The sequence below is a fragment of the Anguilla anguilla genome, chromosome 7 (assembly GCF_013347855.1).
Source record: "Anguilla anguilla isolate fAngAng1 chromosome 7, fAngAng1.pri, whole genome shotgun sequence".
NCBI classification, from domain to species: Eukaryota; Metazoa; Chordata; class Actinopteri; order Anguilliformes; family Anguillidae; genus Anguilla; species Anguilla anguilla.
In genome coordinates, this window is record NC_049207.1 from 44,797,751 (window position 1) to 44,812,223 (window position 14,473).

Consider the following 14,473-nt stretch of genomic DNA (forward strand, 5'->3'; position numbering starts at 1 on the left):
ATTTATTTATTTACTTATTTATTTAAAGCAGACATTCAGAATTAAATATTCAATTCAATTCAATTCAATAAACCAATATCTGTCTCTGAAATATCTTCAGTGTTATAAGGTTTTACCTGCAATAGTGCAAGTCTGTACCCAGGAGGGCTTATTATTGCAATCCTGGGGCTTACATGCACAAGCATCTTAAGCCCTTCATCAGGATCTTATTTTTGTTTGTTCTTGCCCACTATTCCACCTAATCTGCTAATATTATTGTGTGTGCTTGATAATCTCAAAAATGACTTGCAGTGCCCTCTAGTGGACATAAGTGTCACACATTGCCCATACTCATGGATTAATTTCTCGTTGAACTGGAAGATTGCTTTGGGTCATCGTGCAATCCTTGTTGAGACCTCTGATACCAGTTTCATCTTCTGTGAAAATCTCTCTTTATTAATCTCCCAAGGGCTGCTATTGCTTCATGGCCTGTAGACATGTGCACACCTGTCATGATTTGTGATTCATTGATGTGTCATTGAAATGACATCTCTCTCTCTCTCTCTCTCTTTCGCTCTTGCTTTCTCTCTCTCTGTCTGATTGATGTTTCCTCATAATTAAGCAATCCTCTCGCTATTGCCGTGAAAAATGCAAATGGGCATCAGTATCCCCATGTTTTCGTACTAAAGTAGCGTCGCATCAACAGGCAGATAAAAATAATTCTGCTTACGGATGTCGGATCTTTTCGTTTGGCGTTTCCTGGACACTGACGCCGCTCCCGGCTCGTGCTTTCGTACCGCTGCCTTATCCTCAGACGTCTGTTCGCATTCCCGACGCCGCGGGCGCAGCTCAAAGTGCCGGCCGCGTTCTGGCGCTGTAACCTACATCACACAGGCTTCTCCCTAACGAGAGCTGAGCAGTGCACCAGGGGCACAGTCACTGATCGTTAGCAGCTAAAACTGATTAGCCCTTCACGTCACATATTCGGGAGTAGGCTCCAGTTCCTCCAATTCCCTTGTGCGTCGCTAGAAATGTGTTGTATTGTTTTAAGCGTAAATCCATACTGTACATAGCTTACACGTGTATTTGGAAGTCTGATGTGTATAGAGAAAGCTAGATCCAGTGTTGAAATCAAACTGTAGCTCATGTCACATGCTCTGTTGGATGAGTAGCAGCTTGATTTACCTTGCTAGTTATAACTTAGTAAATTTTGTTTGTATTCTGTCTGTCATTATCTCATAATTTTTTAACAACATGCAGAGATTAAGGCTAAGATTCCATTTGTGTTCTACATTTTGGCTCGAAATTAAATACAAGCATTTTTCCCCTTTCACGAACACTGTTTGGCAAGTTCATCAGTTATAAATAACTCACCAAACTGTGAAGAAAGAACACTTTTCTGTAGTGATAGATAATGATAGATGTTGACTGAATCCAGGCGTATATTGAAGAGCGATACACCATATCAGATATATAGATAATGGTAAAGATAGAGTGGTATAGATAGCAGTAAAGAAAAAAACAGGATATTTTCTTTCATTTAAATATATTTAATTTTTATTTTCCATCTGTGGGATTCTGAGGATACAAGCACAAGCATAAGCACGTCTGGAGTGGTTAAGGGGCCTTGGCTCCACCTCAGGAGGAACCAATCGCGGAATAGCATCATGCCCCCTCACTTGTGGGGATAGAAAGGACCGGAAAAGCCTGGAGATGGGTGGAGGGTTTCTCCCCGGCAGGCATCGGGCCTTGGCTGGCTGCGCGGGTGAACGTATCATCATAAGCAGGCGTGACGTGACCGCCTCTCCGCTTCGAGCCGGTTCAGCTCCGGCCACTCCGACGCCTGGGAGACGGACGTCACGCCCGGTCTCCTCGCAGAACGCTCTTAGAGTGTAATGAATGTATTTACCACCTCCAACCGAGGACATTTTGGCCTACTTTTTCCATTTCATGTCGTGCTCCATAGCATGCTCAATGCCATGAGAAAAAAATTCTGCTAAGTGAAAAAAAACAAAAAAAACAATGCTTGTCTCATGAAGTATTACGCTATGGAAATTAAATCCCCCAACAGCAATTGGCCCTGGATATCTTGTTTATTTTGTTATTGAAGGAAAAATGACTAAAATGTTACCATTTACTTTTTTATTTATGGTTTATAAGCTGTCACAAGCGATCTTTCTCAAAAGAAAGCAAGAAGAACTCTTCAGTCCAAGCTGTTGGCGTACAACATTTGCCAGCAAATGAAGGAGAAACACAGCCACAATGCAACACTTGGGCCGATGTGATTTAAGATTACACCAGCTGAGCTGATGAATGATGCATTGTATTACAATGAGAAAGCGAGCGTTCAGCATTCTGTTTCCTGGCAATGTCAGTGACTGAGAATTGTGGGAATCCACCAAAAATCAGCACTGGAAAGATGGTTGTCTAAAGCTTGGTTTTTAAAAGACTGCTTGGCTGTCAGATTTGAATGGTTAATTCCCTGCAGAAAACGGCCCGTTGCTGTAAAAAAATAAATAAATAAATAAATAAATAAAACGGGGAAGCACCTCTCGGGGATTGTTCACGTCGTCGTGGTTGAAATCCGAGCGGGTCTAAAAAAGCTGTTCCTCGCGTTCACACAGGACGCGGCAGTCAGCGGGGAGAAAGGAAACCCGTCGCCAAGCGAGCAAGTCTGCCGCGCGTAAGCCCCGCGTTTATATCAATGACTAAACAAGCGGCCCGCATTCCGAGTCCCAGTGTACTCCACCACCTTAGGCGGCGTGCTCAGTCTCTGTGTAATGACAACGCCTGCGGCTGACCGAGCCCACGCCATTGCTGTGAGGTCAGGCTGCTTCCGGTGGGCTATCTAAATGCCTTCCACCAAGGTAAGGCAGACCTTCTGCTCGTTATTTTATGTCGCTATTCTTTTTTATTAGATTAAAATAACGCAGTGTTTACTTCCAAAAAATACTGACGTCATGTTTAAATATGAGTCGACACAGGCTTGTAAGAGATTTTAGCGGCTTTTTCTGTCCTCGCTTAAATGTAACTCGTTTTTTTTTTCTTCAAACCTTTAGAGATCTACACTTGAGTGTGTCGTCAGTATCCATTTATTACAAATGAAAATGTCCGGGAGGAAAACCACAGGAAAATCTAAAGATTTTAAAATGGGAATGTCCCTGGATAGTCCTGAAAATCCATCTGTCATGTAGCACATTTTAATTTCAACACCCCCACCACCCCCCCACACTCACACTCACTCAGCAAATTATAACACCCCACTCAACAGCTCCCACGACACAAATAAGCAACTGCATCTCTTAAATAAACGCAGAATGGAAGAGCGCTCTGACCTTGAACTTAAGAGCTTATGCAATGGCCGGAACATTCTGTTATATTGTGAACATTACATCTGTTGAACAGGAAGTTCCCCCGAATTGTTTTCTTGACACATTTGCAGGTGCATAGCTCAAGTCAATATACTGAGCTCCTCCTGCCTGCCAGAATTAGGCCCTTGGAGTCCACAGTACCCACAGTTCTAACCTGAAAATTAACTTTAAGTTTCATAAGGTATTAAATTGATTTGGAAACATTGGATAATTTAAAATATGGATTGGAAATGAAACAGATATTTTGAATAAAATGACAAGACATAATCAGCAAATATTTTGCTTTTAGCCAAATACTTTAGATATAGAAATCTGCAAGAGGGAATACATAATTATTTCTAAATGTAGAACAACAGGGAGTGTAATAAAATAACAGGGGTACAAACTGGGTGTTACAAAGTGGCCCAGCCAGGAGTATCCTATTGCTGCATAGCTACTAGGACAAGGATTGAGAACCCATTCAGTCACGAGGTGGAGACAACCATACCTGCCTATCAAGAGCCAAACCATGCAAAGTGGGGTCACAGTTGATTGACAGGTGACAGTAAGGAAACGATGCCACCCGCAATACTCTATGGCTACAGGCTTCTCCCACCTTGTCTCCAGACTATAACTGATTTTAAACTGGAGCATTATGTTGCATTTTTAATCTCTATTTAAATATTGAGACTGTGTCTGACTCTCTTATAAATTTAGGAAGGGTTCTCTTTGATACTTTCTAGTTGTGCAATCGTGTAGTGGGCATAAGATACAAAAATATCATGCCAGAACATTATTAGAGGCATTGCCTGGCAGTTAGCATTACTGTGCAGAATATGGTCACGGATGGTTAGACAGAGATGGATGGATACATGGGTGGGGGGGTGTTGCTGAAGGGTGCTTTTGCATGCGGCTGCTTAGATCAGCACATCTGAAATACATTCAGCTCCCAACAGGCTGTCAAGACAAGATCCTGGTCACTGCAAGCGGACCGGTGACTGAAATGTAAGGCTTATTTGGTCCTCCTAAGCTAACCCAGATTTTCTGATAATGCTGCCCCCTGCCTCTTGATATGGAACTGCAGGCGCCATCCCTACGGTTCCTCATTCCCATTTGGACCGCTGACATCTTGCGAAGGTTGACTGGCCCCACTTCAGGGTGCCATAAACTTCTAGACAACCTTGGCCTTCTCATCTGAATCTTGCCCCTGACCTGCTGTGGGCTGCTTTTATATTACCCCCCCCCCCCCATTTGATATTATAATTGTACTGATGCTGAAGGTGCGGTACAGCTCGTTGAGTTTGCTTCTTGCTGTTGACCCAGTAATCGACCACCCTGCAGCACAGTAACCAAACTGTCATTTGCTAACGCCATCACCAGTGCAAGTGCAAGCAAAATCACACCAAAATGTGGTGAATTTAGATGAACATCTCGGTATTGTAAATTAATTACAAGACAATATGAGCTATGCTTATTTTAAAGCTGTCAAATCTCTATAAATACATATATGTCTTCATGGACATTATCCAGCATTTTTGTCAGCCAATGCTAAAATAGTGAGTTAAATGATTGGAAAACTAGTTTAGCTTTTCACACTTTAATATTTTAACAGCAGCTACAGGGTGTACTAACATATATTGCAAGCTAGCTAACAAGTAATTTATGAAAGTTGTTTAAGGTAAACAGATCATAACAGATTCCTTCATTTTTACATATAAACTCTAAGCAGACAGTGGTAGAAGACTTGTGGTTTGCTGTATTCAATTGGTCAGAAAAGGGGTTAATTTCCAGGCAGAGCTGTCTTAGGGAGTCAAAAGTTAAACTTTTTATATGCATGCATGATCCCAGCTGTTCTTAGAACAAAACACATTGCCGAATGACTTGCTGCTGCTGACGCTGCCTTTTAGCACAGCAGTCAGCTGGATTCCTTAGACTTCCTGAATTTGATTTGAGTTATTAATAAAGGATTATTACAGGCTGAGATATATGTCATACATCATAGTCTTAAACCCTCCATTATTAAGGTGCGATGTCATGATTACTTCCAATTGTGCTGATTTTTCAACAAAGTTTTTAGTAATATGATGTATATTGTTTGCTAAAATAGTATTGTCAGTTAGCATCCTCAAATTGCATTAGACATTTACACAAACAGGAATATGTATCAGAAACTATCGGTCAAACTGACCAGATTTTTTTGTCTTCTCCCATTAAACCCCCATCTAAACATGTTTCCCTGTAATTTTTATTATTTTATTATTATGCCTGTTTTACGCTCATTCTGATAACACTGGACATGCAGGAAAAGGGGAGATCCATCTTCTTGTCGAGCTATCTATTTTCAGCAGCGCACTGATTCCGAAAGTGGTGGAGATTTGAAATAAAATGAGTTCCAGACAGGCTGAGGTTGAAGAAAGGGGCCAGGGTTCCACTGATTTGAACGGCGGAAGACCTGAAACGGATGGAAGCCTGAAACGGAACAATGCAATGGAATTACCGGAGATGGCCGCTGATGATTGAGTTCTTTTACTGTCCCGTGAGTCCCTGACTCCTTCACACTCAGCAGGCGTACTGGTCTAATCCAAAGTGTCCGTGTGTTTTATGCTGACACCACGGGTATGTTGAAGTGGCATCTTTCTTTTTTTGTTTGTTTTTTTGGAAACTAATAAGAAATGGGAATGGAAAATGAAAATACAGCTGTACTGAACAATGGCCATGGCACACGGGTGCCATAAATGGTAAAACTAAAAAAAAAAAATTGCTTATGCTGCAAGGTATACCAGTGTTTTTGAATGTGTAGAAACATTGTGCTCTCCATAACAAGTTGAAAGGAGCGTGCACCTCTTCCAGCAACCACCACAAAGGTCATCGTTGTATTGATTCCAACACCCTCATTATTTTGGCCGTGCGCCCACCAAACAATCCCCAAGGGTATCCGCACAACACTTTGGGCCGTTTCAAGAAATCCATGAAGCACTGAATTAAAATGTTCCTGTCCTGCATTTTCAAAAACACTGGGACAGTGACAGTGACAAAAAAAAAACTAGAGCTGGCACTATAAGTGCAGTGAAATTGTCTGCCTGCATGGGCTGAGGTGTGCACAGAAGAGCAGTTATCAAAACTTCTCAGATTCAGTCTTTGTTCATTATTCAGTAGGTGCTCATTGGTGCTCTCTCACCTGTCAATTAAACGCAGGATGCTTTCCCCTGAAGCATTGGGCTCCCCAAAGCCCCTCCCCCACCCCTGGCTTCCTGTTCTTCTTGTTAGCCCCACATTTAGCGAGTTTGTTTGCTCCTGCCTTAGCTAGGCTTCCCAGGCATTTGTCAGACTTGCTTTGTTCAACCATCTTTACCTGTGTTGACAGCTGTGTACTGAGATAAGTATGCATGGACCACCCATAATTGCAGCATGGAGAATTGCTTATTCCCTTTTTGACTCTTATTGTCCCAAGCAATTAAGATTCAGTCAAATAAACTCAGTTGGAATATCTTACTGGATGCTTAAGCATGCAAGTGAATATCCCGCTGTTTCTGATTGCTCAGTCTTCGTGCATACATTATCTCAAATTAGATCATAGTTGTCATTAGATGGACTGTCAGATCTTAGAGGTTGTGGCTAAGCAAGGCTCAAGCACTCCTTGGGTACTCTCTTACACCCTAATGCAACTTTTTCCACATCAATCCCATAGAAACCTATTTCTTTCTCAGCAAATTTTTCAGGGGGCCCAAAGTGTTGTCTGGGCAGCTGGCTGCACTACAGGCAACCAATGGTCAGAAAATCCATCATATATTTGTGAAGAGTGAGATGTATTCAAAAAGTTTAGCTGTCACATGCTGTGACACACCCCTTTGATGGACAGAAGAGTTAGACACAGGGAGATGCGAGAATTCCGGAATATTCCGTTATGTATTTTATAAGAGTGAGAGAAAGAGATAGCGGACATTGCAAAAATAAATAAAACAACTTTGCCTTTCACCCTCACGGGATCTGTGTAAGAATAATAAACCAACACAATCAACTAAAATAACAAAGACAAAAAAAACAAAATTACAAAACAGCTTTTTCCTTGCTGGTAACTCCCTGTGTCTATCTCAGGTTGTGAATTCCTTGGTCACAGACACCTACCCAGAGGAAAGCACACTTTAAACACCTGGACTAATTATTGATGCACTCCAGGTGTGTGTGCCTATTTAACCAGCAGGTGTGGTCCTCTGATTGCCCTGAACCACTCCCACAAACCGAGCCCTGCCACATTAGCCTTAAACCAACATATTTGCCCTGGATTGTGAAGAGTACAGCAAACACTTACCCTGATTGATTATTCATTACTCCCTGCACAGATGAGAAAAAAAAAACCATCAGTCCTTCCTGCCCTAGCACATGTTATACTGCAACAAAAGGTAATTAATCTCCAATTAATTCACAGGTTCTGGCTAGTCTAGAGGACATGTCTAACCCCAGAACTTTACTTGTGAGGAGCTGTGCTGTTTAGTAGGGACGTTCCTATATTTTGCATCGTCCTTCACTCCCCATTAAGAGGTGGGTGTGATTCATTTCAGCTGCCAGGACTTTGTGTTGGTCGGGCCTGAGACCTAGATTACAGGCATTGAATCAAGACAACTGCTTCTGTCATCCGAAGGTCACAGGTAAGGAATTTGCTTCAGTAAATATCTCACTTCCTACGTAGGTATATCATACGTGTAAATGAAATGTATGTATATTCTCCGTGGGGAACAAGGTGTCTGCCTAGCAAATAAATGAAGAATAATCCAGGTCTCAACTGCAGCTTGTCCTTGGGAGTGCTGTGCTGGAATCGATTCGGGCAGAGTTATTAGTCTTGGTCAGGGTCTCCTGACATTGGCAATGGGATGCTTCACATCGGGGACCATCGCTCAAGCTTCCATTCCTTTCCAAGGATTCCATCATGCAGTTTCCGGAAGGTCACAAAGCGGGCCAATCTCAGCTGGCGGTCCATCGACTGTAGATATCCCATTGGTCCTCTCCACTCTGTGCTGTGCCTTCTGCCTTATCTGTAATTGCCCAGGCCACACTGCACTGCTGACTGTTTCTAGAAGCTTCCACTTGACCAGCTGTTCTTGCAAGGACATAGTCTCTTGGCCCCCTATACACTAAAAAAGCTTGCCTGCCCACTCTCTGTGGTCAAGATGCACACACTAGGTCTAACACTGTTAGAGTGCATGGATTTACATCCTGCTATGTGCCTGAGTCCAAGGCTTAATTACTGCTTCCTGGTAGAATGCATAGATTCACTACCTGCTTCTTCTTTGAGAACATGGGTTAATTACTGCTTCCTGTTAGAGTGCATAGATTATCTCCCAAATTCCTTTTAGACTACATGGATTATCTTTCTATTTCCTGTTGGAACATGTGGATGGGTTGACCCTCTATCATAGTTGTCTCCACTGCAGTGAAGTTTAACTAGAGATGAGCTCTCTCAAGCCATCACTGATTCACTGGCACATTTAGTCTTATCTTATTGACTCCAGAACAATCACCCGATGCGTTTTTGTGTGCTCTCTCTCCTCACCAGATCCCACATTCTGTTAAATTGATGCCCATTTGAAAAGTGACTATTTAACTTGATTTATGATCATATAGACACATTTTTCATTAACTGAACCTTCATAATATCTGCCCTTACGATTTCATTTTAGAATGTATAAGTAAATATAAGGTAGTTTAACAGCAAGAAAAGCTGTATCTCTCTCCCATGGGCACTGAAGAAATTGCGACATCAATAAAGTGTGTATGGAGGGGCCATAACAGTAGAATTTATGAGAACAAATTAATTGCTGGGTAAAGGGCAGACAAAAGTCGGAAGCTCAAAAGACAGAAATAGCAGGAAGAAAAGGCCTTTGGGCATTATGTAGCTTGAAAGAGAACAAACAGGATGTGCCTTTCTTCCATGCACCAATTAAAAAAGATTTTGCTGAATATTATTCCTCCATTGAATTACAGCGAGAAACTAGAGCAGACATTTATGAATGTGCCAAGTTAAGAGTTATTAGAGACAAGCAAGCACTTCAACGACATCCCCGTCTGCTTCACTTTAGTAGAAATAGAAGAGAGAGAATAAAATTGACACATAGGATGTTTGTGTTGACATAGCTGTATTGAAAATGTTTTTTGTTTAAATAATCATAAGCATTTCTGCAGTGCAATCATATGCCATGTAATATGCACATAGTTTTTGCACTGTTAAAACCTCCTGTGATGTTATATTGTCAATTACCCTTATGTTCTTTTTTCTTGTTTAACACATTATTTTGTGTTTTATTTCAAATGCAAAGTAAAATATGGGTTAGGTAAGACTTCTTCAGACATTTGTATTTCCCTTTTATCGTACCCTATATTTTTATTAATATTAATTAAAATTGTAATTGCATTGCTTCAAGTGTCTTTAAAGTTCAAGTGTCTTTTATTAATACACGGCTAGGCTGGTGGAATCTCAGTACAGATGGAATGGCTGTAACAATACACCACTACAATACTAGTGCAAACATAACGGACATAAGTGCAAAAAAAAAAAATGTTGTTGAATTGTATAAATTGACATAAATTCAACTTATGTTCAGTCATTTTTCAGGCTTCTTTAATTGGCTGGAATTAATTCATGCCTGCGTCGTGATCAAGTGCCTTGAGTAACCGCATATAGGACGCCATTTGATACAGTCTAGAGTGATAGCCCAGACTTGAGAATTGGTCCCTAAGGCACTTCAACAATTACAAGCATGACAAGACTTAGCCTAGCAAGTATTGCTTGTAAGAGCATTCCGTTACCAGACAAATATCCTTCAGGGATCGACCCTGTCCAAGGTTCTGAAAAAATCATTCCAAGATTACGTCATCAACGAATATCATTTAAGAAGTTCGCATCTGCTTACATCAACTTCCGTTTTCAATTTCTCAAATTGTTTATACCAGTTAGATTTCAATAGAAATCGAGTAAAATACAAGTACGAAAGTGAAAGTATACACCCCACCCAACAGTTTTCTGTGAAGATCATTTGTTTCAGTTCAATCTAATGCTCTGCCAGTTGATGAATATGCATGGTTCAGGAGTCTGAGATATCTTTTGTGTTTAATGACAAGATACGGATGGATGACATCATTTTAATTGACTAAGCGAGAGTCATTGTTCATCACGGGCTTTTCTCGTGCAGCACACATCTCTGAATGCTCAAGAGCCACCGAGTATTACAGATCCCCAAATATGCGGTAGTTGAAAATAAGATACTGATGATGAGTTTAAGAGGCATTCACGTGTAAGCTCCGGGATAGCAGTAATAAGCCCTACTGGGTACAGACTTGTACTGTTGCATGTAAAACCTTACAACACTGAAGAAATTCCAAAGACAATAATTGGTTTAATGATTGAAGGTTTCTGAATTAAATAAATAAACAGATAAATGCAGATGCGTTAATATACTAATGGGAGATTTCATTGTGGTCACATCTCAATCCAATACCCATGCAGATATCCATTGATTGAGTAGAACATGAACAACCCATATATTTTGTTTCATACGTTTTAATGTTAGGTCCCAACCAATACAACATTATAAATACAGTTTTAAATACCGTATAAACGAACGTATAAAACTATGGAATCCATACGTTAAGCAACGAAGGAGCTCAGTGGCGAACGAATGAAAGGAGTACACTCGGCTGTCTTCGTCTCTTTACGTCCTCATTAACATTCCTGCCTTGTCCGTGAGGCTGAAACGAGCTTCAGTGAGCGACGGAAGGACGTGCAGTGCTCCAGAGTGTGAGCGAAGGTACCGATTCAGAGGGACGGCGCCTCGGAGGAGAAACAAAAACCAACATTACAGTTCTTTCGCTGTTGGAATAGGAGTTAGGATCCTTGCGTAATATAATCATCAGCACAACATACCAGAGCTGATTCTCATCAGGTTGTTCACCATCAATATGAACAGGATCTAAAACCGACTGCTGTTGTTAAAACGAGGGATTTCTTCGGTGGATGTGGTCACATTTTCTATGGAAATCGAAAAGATCATGAATACACCCGTCTTCCTTCTTGCTTTTCTCTTGGGACTGGCGGTTGGTGGCTCTCCCGGTGTACAAATAGGTATGTAGGCTAATACAAAATGTGCATGGCAGAATGTTATTTCATTAAACAATACATAGCATGGTTCACTATTACTGTGTAATTCATTGTCAAAGCATAGCAAGCTATGGTCCATGGTTGACACTGTTAAAGCAAGTTTATAGTACCAAAACTCATACGATGGCATGGAAGGATTTGTATTAATACATAGATGTAAGATTGTAGTTGTGCAATCTGTTGTCTGAGCGTTTTTCTGGTTGTGTTCTGCAGGGGGCTTGTTTCCAAGAGGAGCTGATCAGGAATACAGTGCATTCCGAATAGGAATGGTCCAATTCGGCACGTCCGAGTTCAGACTGACGCCACATATTGACAATCTGGAAGTAGCAAACAGTTTTGCCGTCACCAATTGTTGTGAGTAACATTATTTTAAACGTGAATGGACAGACAGCGTTTAATTTGCTGATGAAATACCCACTGACAGATTAAGCAAACAAAGTACCCTAATTTGTGTCACCTGCTTGTTTATAATACACTACATGTAGCTTAAGTCGATCACCAAAGGTTAAAAACAACGTGTTGAAACATTTCGTAAATTGGTTTGAACTGACGCATCATATGCTACATTGTAAAGTTCGATTTGCACAGTAACAGGTTTAGAAATGGCTTCCTCGTCCCCACACGCTAATAATTAGACACTCATTTGTAAGTAGGGAAGGCAAACGGACGATTGCTATAGAAATTGAACAATTCTTTGTTTCTGTCAAGTTTTACACCCTCAACGCCGTATTTATTGTAAAGTATGGGTTATTTATCTTGCTACCTGAGTAAGATCGGGTAAGTCAAATGCAAATTGCTATCAAACGCCAATTCCTTAAACCCGTTGACTTTCCTTGTGCTGAAAGATCCTGAATATACAGAGATAAAGAGAATAAATTAGGCTCGCAACTCGCGTTGGCTAGATACAGAGCGGTGGATGGGCTTTAATGTGGACAAACTGCGCCGAAAAAGCAGATGTGAAAACGAAATGTGCAAGTATTAAATACGAAAACACAAATAATGTAAAGAAAGAACTCCAGTACATCCTTACAGGGTTAACCTACTGTATATTCCATTTCATTGAAAAAATTATGGATCATGTGCATAGGCTACCGCACGCTCACTTTCCCAGATTTCTTGATTAAAGCACTGGTATGATAAATTCCTCTGATCGGGGTTGTGGTTCCAGATTATTCCAAATTTTGATGTATGCACCACTATACGAATCATATTGGTTTGACAATACGTTTTCGGTCAATTTACAGTAGCCTACGGTAGCTACAATATAAATCACGTTTGGTGTAGGCACCGAGTAGGCTAGTCGTTATACTAAGGTGATTTTGTTAACGAATTCACAAAACCTTTGTTCCACGCATGCATGTATAATAAATAAAAGACCTAACAAGCTTTTTTATGTCAAACCAATTGCATCTCATCTTCGTTCGAACGAAGCTTTAACTCGGAAAGAATCGCTGCACCATGCTCTTGTGACAGGTGGAAGCTGACCAGTGTATAAAAGCAAACATTGTCACGGCACAGGTCAGCACACACAACTGAACTCGTCGCTGTCAATCCCCATGCTTCCCTAAGCAATAGCCCATCGCGACGTTTGACACTTTATTGTCAGCTGAAGAGATATAGTGGAATGATGTCTTCGTCCCACAATTCATACGGCCCAATTTACTTTTCAAAATCTAATACTACTGTAACAATATAGCATTTTCTTGTTATGTTGCTTGTATTTAAGAGCATTGCATTGCTGACAAAGAACGCTTTATGGAGAAAAGAGGGTGGGTCTATGTTCTCTCTATTACGAGCCGGTTAGGCTACACATCCCAGAATCGTGTGAACTCGATTTGCAAAATCATCAATATCTTGTATGTGAATAAGCATGATAAACGGTTGGTATGGGTATCTTTCGCTTCAGTGAATATGTTCCCAATTTATACATAACGGCCCAAAGTCTAACTAAATATGCTGACTATATATACTCACTAAATATATCTGAAAGCATGTCGCTAGGATGTTTGATTTCATATCAAAACTTTTTTTTTTTTTTTAATGCATTGAGAACCAAAATGTGAGGTAGGCTATCGTATTCATACTGTATGTTTATAATGTCACCAATACATTAGCCAGCAAACAGAACTAGATGGGGAGAAAATGTTAGCTTGCAGTCAGTGCTGGCTCGTCATTAGCTTTTTATTTGTATTTCTTATATCACTAGATGGCACCCTAAGTCAATATAGCAACGCAATGTATTTATTCTTTGTAGATTCATAATACTTTTTCATTGATTAGCTTTTACAAGTGATTCATATTCAGATCAAGTACGTTTTAAGTGAAGAAGACGTTACGTTAGATTTGCAGCTTTGCTCTTTTCATGCAGCTGGAGGAAAAATAAAGATGCCCTCTTGAAGAGAGATGTATTGATAGTATGAATTATGTATAAACGTAACATTGGCTTTTTACAAAGTTTCGTTTTTGAAAGGCTGAGAGGCAGAAAGCCTTTCATTAGTTTAAACAGATCAGGAAAGAACTCAATTTATAAGATGATCTTGTATGTAACTGAAAAATTACTGTAGAATCAATGAACAGATTTGCAGAACATAATACACTACCTAATCATTTTGAGAGTGTATCAGTGCAAGTGCAAAATGCAGTGTGATAATAGCTCAATGGCCATGACCCTAAAGTTGTCTATATAAAGGCTTATTTTGCCATTCTAGATTAGTTTGGGAAGCAGGTGTTCCAGGGCTAATGAGGTGGGTATTGAGCACATGCCCTTCAGAGAGTGGCTTTTTCAACAGAGGCATATTCTCTTTTTAAGAGATTGCTAACTAGTAGACAACGTATTGAAACATTGCATTTCTAACAGGAATGGTCCGCACATCTTGAGTTTTGACTGCGACCATGTTCTGACAATCTGTTTCACAGGTCTGACCATAATTCTGCTCCTTTTATTACGCCATAGGCCGTAGACGTTGCTGCTTGACAGAATGAGAATGGGGCTGAA

The 14,473-nt window shown here is 40.6% G+C and overlaps 1 protein-coding gene and 1 long non-coding RNA gene across 8 annotated transcripts in view; both read left to right on the forward strand.

Annotated features, from left to right (window-relative positions):
- Positions 1–7,279: 7,279 nt before the first annotated feature.
- LOC118232327 lies at positions 7,280–9,648 on the forward strand. The gene is made up of 3 exons (XR_004766254.1): positions 7,280–7,729; positions 7,889–7,975; positions 8,116–9,648. It is a non-coding gene; the product is annotated as an uncharacterized LOC118232327 (long non-coding RNA).
- Positions 9,649–10,582: 934 nt separating this feature from the next.
- LOC118232291 (glutamate receptor 2-like) overlaps positions 10,583–14,473 on the forward strand; it is a 37,554-nt gene continuing 33,663 nt past the window's right edge. The window contains exons 1-2 of one of the 7 annotated variants that reach the window (XM_035427171.1): positions 10,583–11,442; positions 11,692–11,832. In XM_035427171.1, the coding sequence (XP_035283062.1) occupies positions 11,352–11,442; positions 11,692–11,832 (232 nt within the window). In that variant the 5' untranslated portion in view covers positions 10,583–11,351. The remainder of the gene's footprint in view (positions 11,443–11,691; positions 11,833–14,473) is intronic. The other 6 variants (XM_035427166.1, XM_035427165.1, XM_035427170.1 and 3 more) reach the window with 6 other exon arrangements.